The sequence below is a fragment of the Marmota flaviventris genome, chromosome 16 (genome assembly GCF_047511675.1).
Source record: "Marmota flaviventris isolate mMarFla1 chromosome 16, mMarFla1.hap1, whole genome shotgun sequence".
Classification (NCBI taxonomy): domain Eukaryota; kingdom Metazoa; phylum Chordata; class Mammalia; order Rodentia; family Sciuridae; genus Marmota; species Marmota flaviventris.
In genome coordinates this window covers 39,350,681-39,363,014 of record NC_092513.1, presented here as the reverse complement: position 1 = coordinate 39,363,014, position 12,334 = coordinate 39,350,681, and the positions used below count along the sequence as shown (strand labels likewise).

General features: G+C 36.2%; 1 protein-coding gene across 2 annotated transcripts in view; it reads right to left on the bottom strand.

Moving 5' to 3' along the window:
* Positions 1-12,334, bottom strand: part of Garem1 (GRB2 associated regulator of MAPK1 subtype 1) — a 186,776-nt gene that overhangs the window by 31,299 nt on the left and 143,143 nt on the right. For both annotated transcript variants that reach the window (XM_027935715.2, XM_027935716.2), the window contains exon 3: positions 11,648-11,778. In XM_027935715.2, coding sequence (XP_027791516.1) covers positions 11,648-11,778 — 131 coding nt within the window. The remainder of the gene's footprint in view (positions 1-11,647; positions 11,779-12,334) is intronic.

The following is a 12,334-nucleotide window of genomic DNA, read 5'->3' as shown; positions in this document are numbered from 1 at the left end:
TCTGTTCTCCAACGGACAAACAATGTGATAGAGGTTAAAATTCTAACTCTTAAATGGCAACCAGGATTGATCTGATTGATACACAAGTATTATATTAAGATACAATACTTGATCAATATTATAAATGTTCTGCCAAGTTCAATTCTTATAACTCTTTTCTTTGGGAAAATGGAAGAAAATGAGAATGATTACAGGTGTGCATCATCAAGCTGGGCAAGTAAGTGTTCGCTGTTTTGGACCTCAGGTTCCTCATCTGTAAGATGGGAACACCACCGTTATTTTGCAGGCTAAATGAGTGTTATGCACACAACTGCCTACAGTTTTTGGAGTAAGGTAGGCTCTCAGTAAATGCAGGCCACTTTGACTAGGACTTTTATTAACAATAAAAACATTTTATTAATCATTCTTGTGGTTCTGTTTTCCATTGCTTTTCAAATTCTGTATTTTTGTGTTGATTTCTAAGTTTCCATCTACTACGGCTTTCAAGCCCAGACCCTTATTTCTAAGCCTTATCCTTCTCTATGTACTGAAGTCTAGCTCAAGTTTTTACTGAATACATTATCCCAGAATAAAACTTAACGTTAGAATACAGCCTGAAATATCATTACAGATATATCCCAAAGGAAGTGAGCATGTGGAAATGATTCAAAATATACCAGTTTGGAACAGAGGTAGTCTGCAATACTCTCTGCTCATTGCTGTACTTCCTTTTATTGGAACTTTGTGAAAGACTTGGCAGTTCACCCATTTGGATAAGGATGGAGACGAGGATGTTGAGAAGAAGGGGTGCTCATGAGATTTGAGACACACTCACAGAACCAAGTATTCCCAATTAGTGTACAGGAGAGCCAATTTGCTATTTGCTATTCCAAACTTGAAGGAATAGCAAAGCACAGTTTCTTTCTATTGCATTCAATTGATACTATATTTTCCCTGATTTACCTTTGTAAACATACATCTTGCAGAATGAAGAAATTAGAGGCCTAATGAAGTACTGACACCAAATGAGAATGTCAGTTTCTGAGATGCAAAGTAGACAGCACATGCACAGATTAAAAAGATCAAAGTTATCCTTAATAAATGTGGCTATCTGGGCACATTCAACAGTTTTGTGTGTACTCAGTAAGTTACTTCTACTCCCATATATGAAAACGCATAACATATGTGAATACAATCTGTAATTCTATGCTTCCAACTCTGATGTCATCATTAATGCTAGCAATTAGCCTGCATAAATTACAAGACTAACATACCGACCAATTTTGTGGTCCCTGTCAGTGACAGATGAGGAATCTCATAAATAAATGCCCTTCCTTTGGCAGTTGAGCCAAACAATCTCCTTAGGTTTCTACAGATGTGATTTATTTGCATAATGTCTTTCCTTTTTTATTTTTTAATAGCAAAAGAAACAATGTGTTCTAAGTGCTTTGGCATGTGTGCCTGGTTAACATTTCCAGTTTCAATGTTTCCTGAGAGGAAGTAATTCAAAGTGTGTTATCTAAACAACGCTAATAGGTCTAATCCAGGAAACGATCAGGGTTTTAATAATAACACGCAGAACTAATACTCCATGGTCAAGAAATATTTTAAAACACTAAAGTAAAATCTTACAGGCGTGCACGTGTGCACACACACAATGATGGTGTTGGCAATAGGCAATCTGTTCTTTAATGGCCAAACAAAATGATAGAGGTTAAAATTCCAACTCTTAAATGGCAACCAGGATTTATCTGATTGATAAATAGATTAAAATACAATACTTGATTAATATTATAAATGTCCTGCCAAGTTCAATTTTTATAGCTCCTTTCTTTGGGAAAATGGCAGAAAACAAGAACAAAAGTGCCTTAAGAGTTAAGATAAATATCAGTTCTGAGTGGTGCGGTGGTGTTTTTAAACAGGAAATAAGGCAAGAATGACAAGAGCAATGGCAGTGATTTAATTTGTGACGGCATAGCAGAGGCTTGCCAACTGGTAGTTTTTCAGAGGAGGTCTTAAAACCTCAAATGATTAAAAAAAAAAAAAAAAAGCACTGAGCTGTCTTCAAACACTAAAATAATTAACCCCACAATTGTATCCAATTTATCATCCTGATTGAATCTTGAAAATAAATGACATCTGACTCATCCTGAGGAAACCATACAACTTTTCAAAAATGGAAAATAAAAATAAAAATTGGCTACATCTAAAATTCACTTAATCTTCATCTTAAAAAATCCTTTTTATATCTGACAAAATGCACGTTGCACAGTCATTGATCATTTCTGACCTCTCTGGAACGTAGCCAAGAACAAAGCATGAACTAAAAGGGCACTAGCCAAAGAGGAGAGAGAGATTGCTGATGTGAGGGCTTACAGGAAAAGCCTGCATTGCCCTGCTCCTGTCTAATCAACACCCTGCTAAACGGGGTTCACCATTTCCAGCCCATGGCAGACTGAAATGAAAATGAAAACTGGGAAGACGGACTATTAAGGCAGATATCTAAGACACAGGAAGCAAAAATCCAACAAAAAGTTATATAAGACCATAAAACACCAAATTATCAGGGTATAGGGGCTGGGCATACAAAAGCAAAAGTCACACACATCTCAAGAAGTATTAAGAGTTTCAGTGAACTACAGAACAGGAGATGAAGGTACATTCAAATTTTGCTCCAGTACTCTTCTTTAGTGGCAGAAAAGTGCAACATGTTATTAAGGAAATGAAAGGAAATTAGAGTCATTTTGGAAAGAATTTTCTTAAAACTCACAGCTAACACTGGTTGTCTAGAACAAATTTGTACTCCAAAGGTCATTGAGAAAATGCTGGAGCAAATGATCCCTTGTCAACTTCTGAAAAATCACAGGAGAAACTGTGTCCCTGATGTTATCATAAACATAAAACACAAGCAGACCCCTTTTCCGAACTATCAAGTCAGAAACTAGGGAAAAGTATTTTAAACTGCCAATGGTGGTTAGACCAAGCTACACTCAGAAAGCAAATCAAAACAAACAAAAAACGCCCCTCAAAAAACTGTTTTAGAACTACTCTTTTATATTACTTTACAGGACAACCATGAGATGCCAATGTATTCAGGACAATTATCCACTGTTTTTGCATTTTAAAAGATAAACATGATCAGAAATCTCTCAGAGCATAAATAATTACTAGAGAATAATCACAAACAGCCCAAACTTCTCCACTAATATATTTTCAAGGTCCTGTATATAGTTTGTACTGTTGTAATGAATATGGTCAACTATGATTTATGTTTAATTCAACTAACTACTTTATCTATGAAATAGACTGGCAGAAGGAGAAGGTCTTTATTTCCTGGGTACTTTTTCAGATAGCAACTTTAAAAAGGGTAACTAAAATGCTAAGATAAAAGGCACAAAGATTGCCTCTAATCTTTGACTTATGAAAAAACTGGCTGATTTTCCATAAATTGGAATTCTTGGAGGAAACTCAAAGTTCAGCATCAAGTTGCACTAATCAAATTAAACTTGAGAACTCTTGCTTATTTATTCAGTGATACATTTTAGCACCTTCAGTTTATCTTTAACACTGCTTCAAACAGCAATGCTGCAAGAACTCAACTCCAGTCTTGCTTCTTACTAACACTGGTTAATACTTCAAAAGTTCTGAGTTAATACTTTACAGTGATATTTCTGATAGAATTCAGTTGGACCCATGATATCTAATTAACTAGAAACTACACTGAAGTTGATAGAAAGAAAACATCAAGATAACTGGTAGGATTTTATTCTTTAAATACTAGCATCATACTTTGGGGTATATGTAAAATATAAAAAGTGACAGGCATAACATTCAACAAAAGTTGCCAAATCCTTTGTGTCAGACCATATATTTCAGAAATACAAAAACAAACAAACAAAAAAACCAAACCAAAACAACAACAACAAAAAAACCCCTGAAGGATCTTGGTCATATATGTATTGTATAACATGCAATAATTATTGAACACATTTCTTTAGATTTTAAAAAAAGAAGAAGCTGCACAAGCTACTATGTCAATGTTAATTATATATTATGATTACAATCTTGAGTCTTATCTCAAGTCCACAAAGTGATGGAGGAGAAAGAGGACTAGATTGAATTACAGTTTCCACACTATGGAACTTGCTGCAACCTAGTATTGTGACTTTGTGTGAATCAATGAACTCGGCTAATGTATCTGCATTTTAGTTTTCATATTTGTTAAAAGGGATAGAATTAGGTCATGTCATGTCTAAGGTCCTTTCCGGATCTAAAATTTGATCATTGTAAAAAACTCAAAGTCTGTAAGCTGCCTAGTTCTGCTGGATTATTTATAGTACTTCATTATTTTATTCTTGGTCAAGTTTCTTGGTATCAAGGGGCTGAGGCTGTATCTCAGTGGTAAAGTGCTTGCCTCGCATGTGTGAGGCACTGGGTTCAATCCTCACATAAAAATAAAGATACTGTGTGTTCATCTACAGCAAATAAATATTTTAAAAAAGAAGCTATTACTCAAATTCTCTAAATCTTACATGAAATTGTTTCCGATTAAAAAAGGCACATCTGGGTAAATATACACAATGAAATATCATTCAGCCATTTTTTTAAAAAAAGGTAATAATATCATTTATGATAACTTGTATAAGCCTGGAAGATACTATGCCGAGAGAAACAAGCCAGACACAGAAAGATAAACATTGCATGTTCTCACTCCATGTGGAAGCTAAATAACAAAACATACAGAAACAAAGAGCAGAATGGTAGTTACCAGGGGGTGGGTAATGGGGTGAATGGGAAGATGTTGATCAAAAGGTAAAATGTTACAGTTAGGAAGAAAAGTATTTGAGACAATGGGTTAATTAGCCTGATTCAATCATTCCACATTGTATGCATATATCAGAGCATCACTTTGCATTCTGCAGATAACAGCAATTATAATTTGTCAATAGCCCCAAAAAGGCACCCTTAAAATCCTTCGCCCCAACTACAGTAGCACTGTTGCTTGACAATGACACCCCTGACACATAGCAGGTGCCAAATACAGTAATTAGGAGCTGCTATGCAAGTGACAAGACTGTCAGTTCGGCTCCCTGCCTATACCACACAGTATGGAAATGGTACTTAAGAGGTAGAAGCCAGCAAAGGCTGCTCCACCACATTTGACTGGAATCTCACACTCCTCAGTGGGTCATTTTCCCTAGCTGAGACAATGTAAACTTGTTATTTTGCCTCTGGGGTAAAATCTCTGCTGGAACAGCTGAAAGCATGGACCAAACTGGTTGGAACTAAAATTAGTGACATTAAAGCATCCAGATTAGACTATCTGGGTTCTCTGACTTGAGGGCAGTAATTTTAAGGTATGAAGCCTTGGGCTGTTGCAATGAAGACAGGGAACCTCAGATCCAATGCTAAATCGAAATTCCCCTTTCTTTCTTCTCCCTCTACAACCTTCACAGTAAGGACAGAACTGGATCAAAACTTAATTGATCAATAATTATTCTGATGGCAGAAAAATGTATGTTGGGAAAATTTCTCATGATCAGTGTGCTGGGTTTGAAAAGCTGGAGATATCTGTACTTTTTTTTTTTTTTTTTTGGTACCAGGGATTGAACCCAGGGATGCTTAACCACTGAGCCACATCCCCAGCCTTTTTATTTTTTATTTTGAGACAGGGTCTCACTAACTTGCTTAAGGCCTTGAAATTGTGATCCTCCTGCCTCAGCCTCCTGAGTTGCTGGGATTACAGGCGTGCACCACTGCAACCATCTGGCTGAAGATATCTGAAATAGTTCACCAGGTATCAGTATAACGTCTCCAAAAGGCGTATGAAGTGAAGGGGTATTCCAAGAAAAAATAACAAGTAGCAGCTTCTCTGTATTAAGTTCTTAATATTAAGACACTGGCTGTAAAGTATTTAATAAAGGTAAGTTATAACCTGTGGTGGGAAATTATTCATAAATGTGAAACAATTTAGTACGATTTTATGCTCTGAATTAGGTACTGGCAAACTTTTTCTTACAGGGCCAGACAGGCTCTGGGCCATATGGTTTCTGTTGCAACTAATGCAGCTCTGCTGGTGGTACAAAAGCAGCCACCAACAATTCATAAACAAATGGACTTGGCTGTGTTCCAATAAGACTTTATTTACAAAAATAGGTGGCCTGTCCACAGGCCATAGTTTGCTAACTCCCCTACTGGACACTTGCAAAGGACTTGAGTGCACGACTTCATTTAATTCTCACAACAACTCATTTTGCAGGTGAAGATTTGCCCTTGGTCATGGTCAAGGCCTGAAGCTGGGAGCTGAACTCAGCTCTAAAATGCAGAGTCTGAACTACCACACAGTTTGACCGGTGACTTAAAAATGATTGATGTGGCTGTTTAATGATTGGTGTGACTTTAGTTGGGATGGCCAACTCAGAAATGACACAACTTTTGACTTTGGAAATAAACAGAATAGAGATGGTTGATGAAAAACTAAGAGATAAGAGAGGAAAAGTCCATTGCAGTTAAAAACAAATATTCAGGAAAGAAAAAACAACAAACAAACAAACAAAACAAAAATACCAATATCCTCACCATGCAAACTAAAAACTGGATGAATAAAGGAAAAAAAAAAAGTGACAGAAGCATGCAACTGCTGTTCTCTAAACATGGAAAGCCTTTAGCTCTGCAGGAATTGGAGTAAAAATGCACATAAATGATTGGCAAGAGGCTACCTGCTCACATATTGTTGAATTTTCTGGACCATCTTGCCTCCCGTTTCCTGTTCCTATCTGGGGCTACTTTCTGCATTTGCACTTCTTTTCCCAGTGAGGGTTCTATGGCTCAGTGCTACCTGTCTCTCTACCATATATTCACTAACACCTTGGCTAATCTGGGTAACACTCACCTGGTAGAACCTCAAATCTGATCAGCCCCAGCTCTCTGTCTACTCTGTATCTGCATCTAGGCAGCTGCAGATGGCGGGAAGAAACACAGGATGGTATTGAGAAATCTCACAGTGACAAAACTCAAGGACTACCTTATGTATAGCTCTGCTTAACTTAACCTTCCAGATCTTACAGCCGATTAATATTTCCTCCTGTCAAGGCAACTAATGGGCACCATTTTGCTAAATTTGTCCTCAACTCACTCAGCTACTAAGCAGCATTTGACACAGTTGTTCATTTCTCCTTGAAACTTGGCTTTGGACACCACCTGCTCCTGGCTGTCCTCCTACCTCACTGCGGCCCCTTTTTAGACCCCTAGATGCTGGGGTGTTCCAAGTTCTATCCTCAGACCTCTCTTTATCTGGTCTCTAGGTTAAGGCTTAGAGGTGGATAATTCTTTGTTGTGGGGGCCTCTTTTCTACCTTGTGGTATGCTTAGGGACATCCCAACCTCTACCCACTAGATGCCAGGAATGTCTTCTACCCCACAGTATGACACTTAAAATTATGTACAGGTATTGCAAAATGTACCCTGAGGGACAAAAATCACCCCTGGTTGAGAACCTATGGTATAGGTTAAACTCAACTGGATGCATGGCTTTAAGTATCTTCCCAGAGGTGACGAGTCCCAAACTCCAAGCTTAGACCTTTCTTCAAGCTCCAGATCTGGACACCAAACTGTCTTCTTGGTATCTCTACTTGGAGGTAGTATTAACACTTTTTATTTATCTATTAACCTTATTAATCAGACTGTTTACCTTATTAATCAGACTGTGGTCTCCATGCAGGTAGCCATTTGCATATTCACAATGTATTCCCAGGGCCTAAAACACTGTTGGGCATATAGTAGCAGCTCAAAATATACTTGCTGGTTAAAAAATTAACACTTTATATATTGGAATTCATTTCATGTAGTTAATCAATGATGGGGCAACCAGGCAGATAATTTTAACCCACTAAGTCTTAAGTTTTCAATTCTATGCATATTTCAATGAAATTGACATAGGTACATTAAAGTGTGTTGCACTGTATATATAATATTATTAAAATCATTATAGTATAATACAATTATATTCTTATTATAACATACTTATATATTACATACTATATTTAAGTTTTTATAGGTGTTTTACATCTGGGATGATGAGACAAAATGGGTTCAACATATCTTTAAAGACAAATTTTTGACAGGTATGGTGATACATATATGTAAACCCAGCTACTAAGGAAGCTGAGGCAGGAATATTACAAGTTTGGGGCAAGCCCGGGCAACTTAGGGAGACCTTGCCTCGAAACAGAATTTTAAAAAAGAGAGATATACCTCAGTGATAGAATGCTTGCCTAGCATGCGTGAGGCCCTGGTTTAATCCCTAGTACTGGAAAAAAACATTAATTTTGGGTTAAAAGAAATGTCTCATTTTTAAATAAATGTGGAAATGGTACTATGTAGTAAATTCATTTAGTTAAAATTTTACTATAGTCTTGGACAAAAAAAAAAAATAGAAATAAAGTTCTCATCCTTTCAACATACTTGCTCTTCTCTAAATCCTTTAGATTTGATTTTAATTTGGGCATATATATGAGTATAACATAAAAATATTTATTTATACTTAATGTATAATATTATACAATATTCACTTCAAATAATACTTGTGTCTTGACTGTTATCAGGCCAATTAGATATCAATTCTTAACTGCAAGTGGTTTCTTCAATGGTATATCCTATTGGTCTAAGTTATATTGTGGATGGTAGAGTGTGAAGGTTTGATTTCATTTAAAAAACTGTTTCCTGGTAATATCTACATCTGTGAGTAAACGCCACTGTTTTCATTTGTTCTCATTCTCCTAGGGAAGTAATGAACCAATTTGTCATTTCTTTATCCCCCACCCCCTTAATGTTCACAGACACTATAATCATGTTTATTTTTAATTAAAGAAGACTATGATTCCCAGTATTTACTTTTAGGCCAGGTAGCATCTAGACAACTTCTCATAGCTCTCCCCAGTTTATTTATTTGCTTGGGTGTCTATTCACTAAGCTTGCAAACACTGTATATTCCTTTACACAAATTTCCTGAGGTTTCTATATCAATCATCCTTTGAAAAGAACTGAATAATGTCTTATTGATTTATGCAAGCTGGAGGTGATGGCTCTCAAAACTTTGTAAGTAACAGACTATAAATATTTATTTTTGCATAGCATGGAACTCAACCCAAATCCAATTAGCTCTATGGATATGATAAGCTCACCTTTTATACACTTATCTGTGCCTTCAAACTGTTAAGAGACATCTCTACTACATACACTTTAATGAATATACTCAAACACGGTATTCTATATATTTAAGACTATTAAAGTTTATAAATTTAGTATTATCTTTTTTTTTTCTAATTCCATTTTTAGTTATTTGATTTGACTTCAGTATGGCTCAGAAGGCCTTCAGTAAGCCTTCAGAAAAAGCTAGATGAGTTTTCAAGGTCCTTTTAGCCTGAATAGTAAAAATTTTCATTCATTTTTTTCCTTTTGTGAAGGGCTTTTTTAAAAAAAAATGTTCTAATTAGCTATATATGACAGTAGGACACATTTAGACACACTGTATACAAATGGAACACAACTTCTTTCTCTTGCTGAACATGGTGTAGGGTCTCACTGGTAGTATAATCATACATGTCTACAGGGTAATAATGTCCTTCCCAACCCCACAGCCCCCTCCTCCCCTCACTCCTCTTTGCACAATCCAAAGTTAGTATCACCTTTTTAATCATCACTTCTTTAGTGCAAAATTTACAAAAAGAAAGCCTCTAGAAGCATTTTTTTAAAATACTGTACAGGAATAATATGTCACAAAAACTGGAATGCTAACTTTAGTACTAGAGGAAATCTTTAAAATCATGAAAAATTTTTATGCTTGATTTTTCATCATGTATTTTTGTTTATTTATTTATTTTTGGTGGTACTGGGGATTGAATCCTTGTGCATGTGAGGCAAGCACTTTACCAACTGAGCTATATCCCCAGCCCTCATCATTTATTATTGATGAAATATTTTTTTTTTCGTGGGGGACTAGGGATTGAATCCAGGGGCATTTTACCTTTGAGATACATCCATGGTCCTTTTTATTTTTTATGTTGAGATAGGTAAGGTCTTGCTAACTCGTTGAGGATCTCTCTAAATTGCTGAGGCCTTAAACTTGTGATTCTCCTGCCTCAGCCTCCCCAGTCACTGAGATTATAGATGTATACCACCTTACCCAGTGCAGATGAAATATTTTTAGAAAAAAGTTTAAAGGTATTAACCTGCCTTTTAAAACATTTTTTTTTTCATTAAGTAATTCTAAATATAAGTTTTAAGAAGAGCTTTAAATCATATGGAGACATTAATGAAACTGATTCAACTTCTTGGTGCTGGGAATATGGCCCAGTGAAAAGCACTACTAGCCCACCATGCTGAAGGCCCTTGTTCTGATCCCTAGAACTGATAAAAACCAGACAGAGGGACAAATAAAAACAGATTTAACTTCCCACAAACCAATTAATGCTGGTAAGTTTAAAAAGTACAAAAAATGTCCTCATGAACTTTGAGTGTAACTGAATGCACGTTGTCTTACATTCTGGGACACCGAAGGAGTAAAAAAAATTATATAAATGTTCTTGCATATAAATAAAATTTATTTAGTATAAGATTTTACAAATTATAAAATCTCATTCACCCTAAAAATAATGCTAAAGAAAGTTGATCAGAGGAGCTCCATATTAGAAAAAATGACTTAGCTTAGCCAATAAAATAGACAGAACCACCTCTGCAATAAGAAGTTTGATTGGATGTCTCCATCTTTCCTGAAGAGTGTGGGCAGACTGACTCACCCACAAAGACACTGATGCATTCTTGGGCCAAAATGCCATGCAGTCTGTTGTTCACAGAGAGCGGATTTCTAAGAAACAGAATTCTGGCCTCCTAAATCTTGAAATGTTCAGAGAATGTGACTTAATTGGACTTCCTGTGGAAATGAGGTTAAATAGGAAATCCTTTCAATGTGAACACTTTCTAATGTGGTTGAATATAACTGTGGGTGCTGCTGAAGAAAACACAATAGACGTGTGGGTCATACGACTGGATCTAGTTGGTGGCAATGCTTCAAGATCAAGTCTGGTCAAAGGAGCTCACTGTAAGTGTGGAAGGGGGAGTGCCTTGTTCCTTTAAGAAGGCAAAGCACATGAAGCAGAGCAAACCTTAGCTAGCATTTTTTTCAGGGTAAGATTTTTATCCACTTTTTTGGTGTATATTGCAATAGATCGTTCACAAAGAATGGAATGAATCGAGGCTGATCTCAGGGCAGCTTTGGAAGTCTTTTCTTTCTTCCTTAATTAAAGGTTGAGTATTCATTTCATCATATGCCTTTGCTCTGAAGAGTCGAATACCCAGCCCCACAGAAGGTCTAATCAAACATATGTTACACATTAGGGAATAAAGTCCAAATTAAAAAATATCTTTTATCTGCTTTTGAAATTTTATTTCTGAATTCATCACTTAAATTCTAACAAAAGACAATGCTAATGAAGAGAGTATGTGGTCAGGAGCCAGGTTAGCTCTGTAATACATGCAGTTTTGGTGGCTAACACTAATCCACTGGGAGGATGGAACTCTCCTGGGAGGCAGACACGCACGTACTGTGTACATACAGACTTGAATGTTAAATTATTTTAGTGAAGATAAATATTTGGTTGTTCAAGAGCTACCTTCACGTTGAAAGTAATTTCCTCCATGACGTACACGCGTTCAGGAAATGCTTTAGCCACCTCCTCCACACTGTTGAAATATTGCACTGGCTCTTTTATGTCTCTGTCTTGTTCCAGCAGCTTGAATTGCCCTAAAACACATGATAAACAGAAGAGATGTGAGATGTTTCTGTTGGACAGCTGTCACCGTGGCGACAGCACCCTCTTTATGCCAACCTTTTTTTTTTTTTTTAAATCAAAGATTCCTATTCATCATTAAAAAAAGGATTCCCATAGCACAGAGGTTTTTTTAAACTGAAATATTACATATATTATTATTATACTATATATACTATGTACATATAGATCAGCTTAAAAACGAAAACAAAGACATAAGTTTTCTCTTTTTCTGTTTATTTTCAGGGGTCCCAAATTACCTGGAATGAATGCTTACTTGTCTTTTGGTCTCAAAGTGAAAACCTACAGATATAAAAGGTTGCTTATTTTGTTTTTAACAGTAAGGTAACTTGTCTTTTAGTTGTAATAATACCCACACATGTTACATTCTAAACCAAGGTACAGCAGCCTAGCAGAACTAAAATTTTAAAGTTAATATATAAAGTCGAGTAAAGCTGGGTGCAGTGGCACATGCCTGTAATCTCAGTGGCTCAGGAGGCTGAGGCAGGAGGATCACAAGTTCAATGCCAG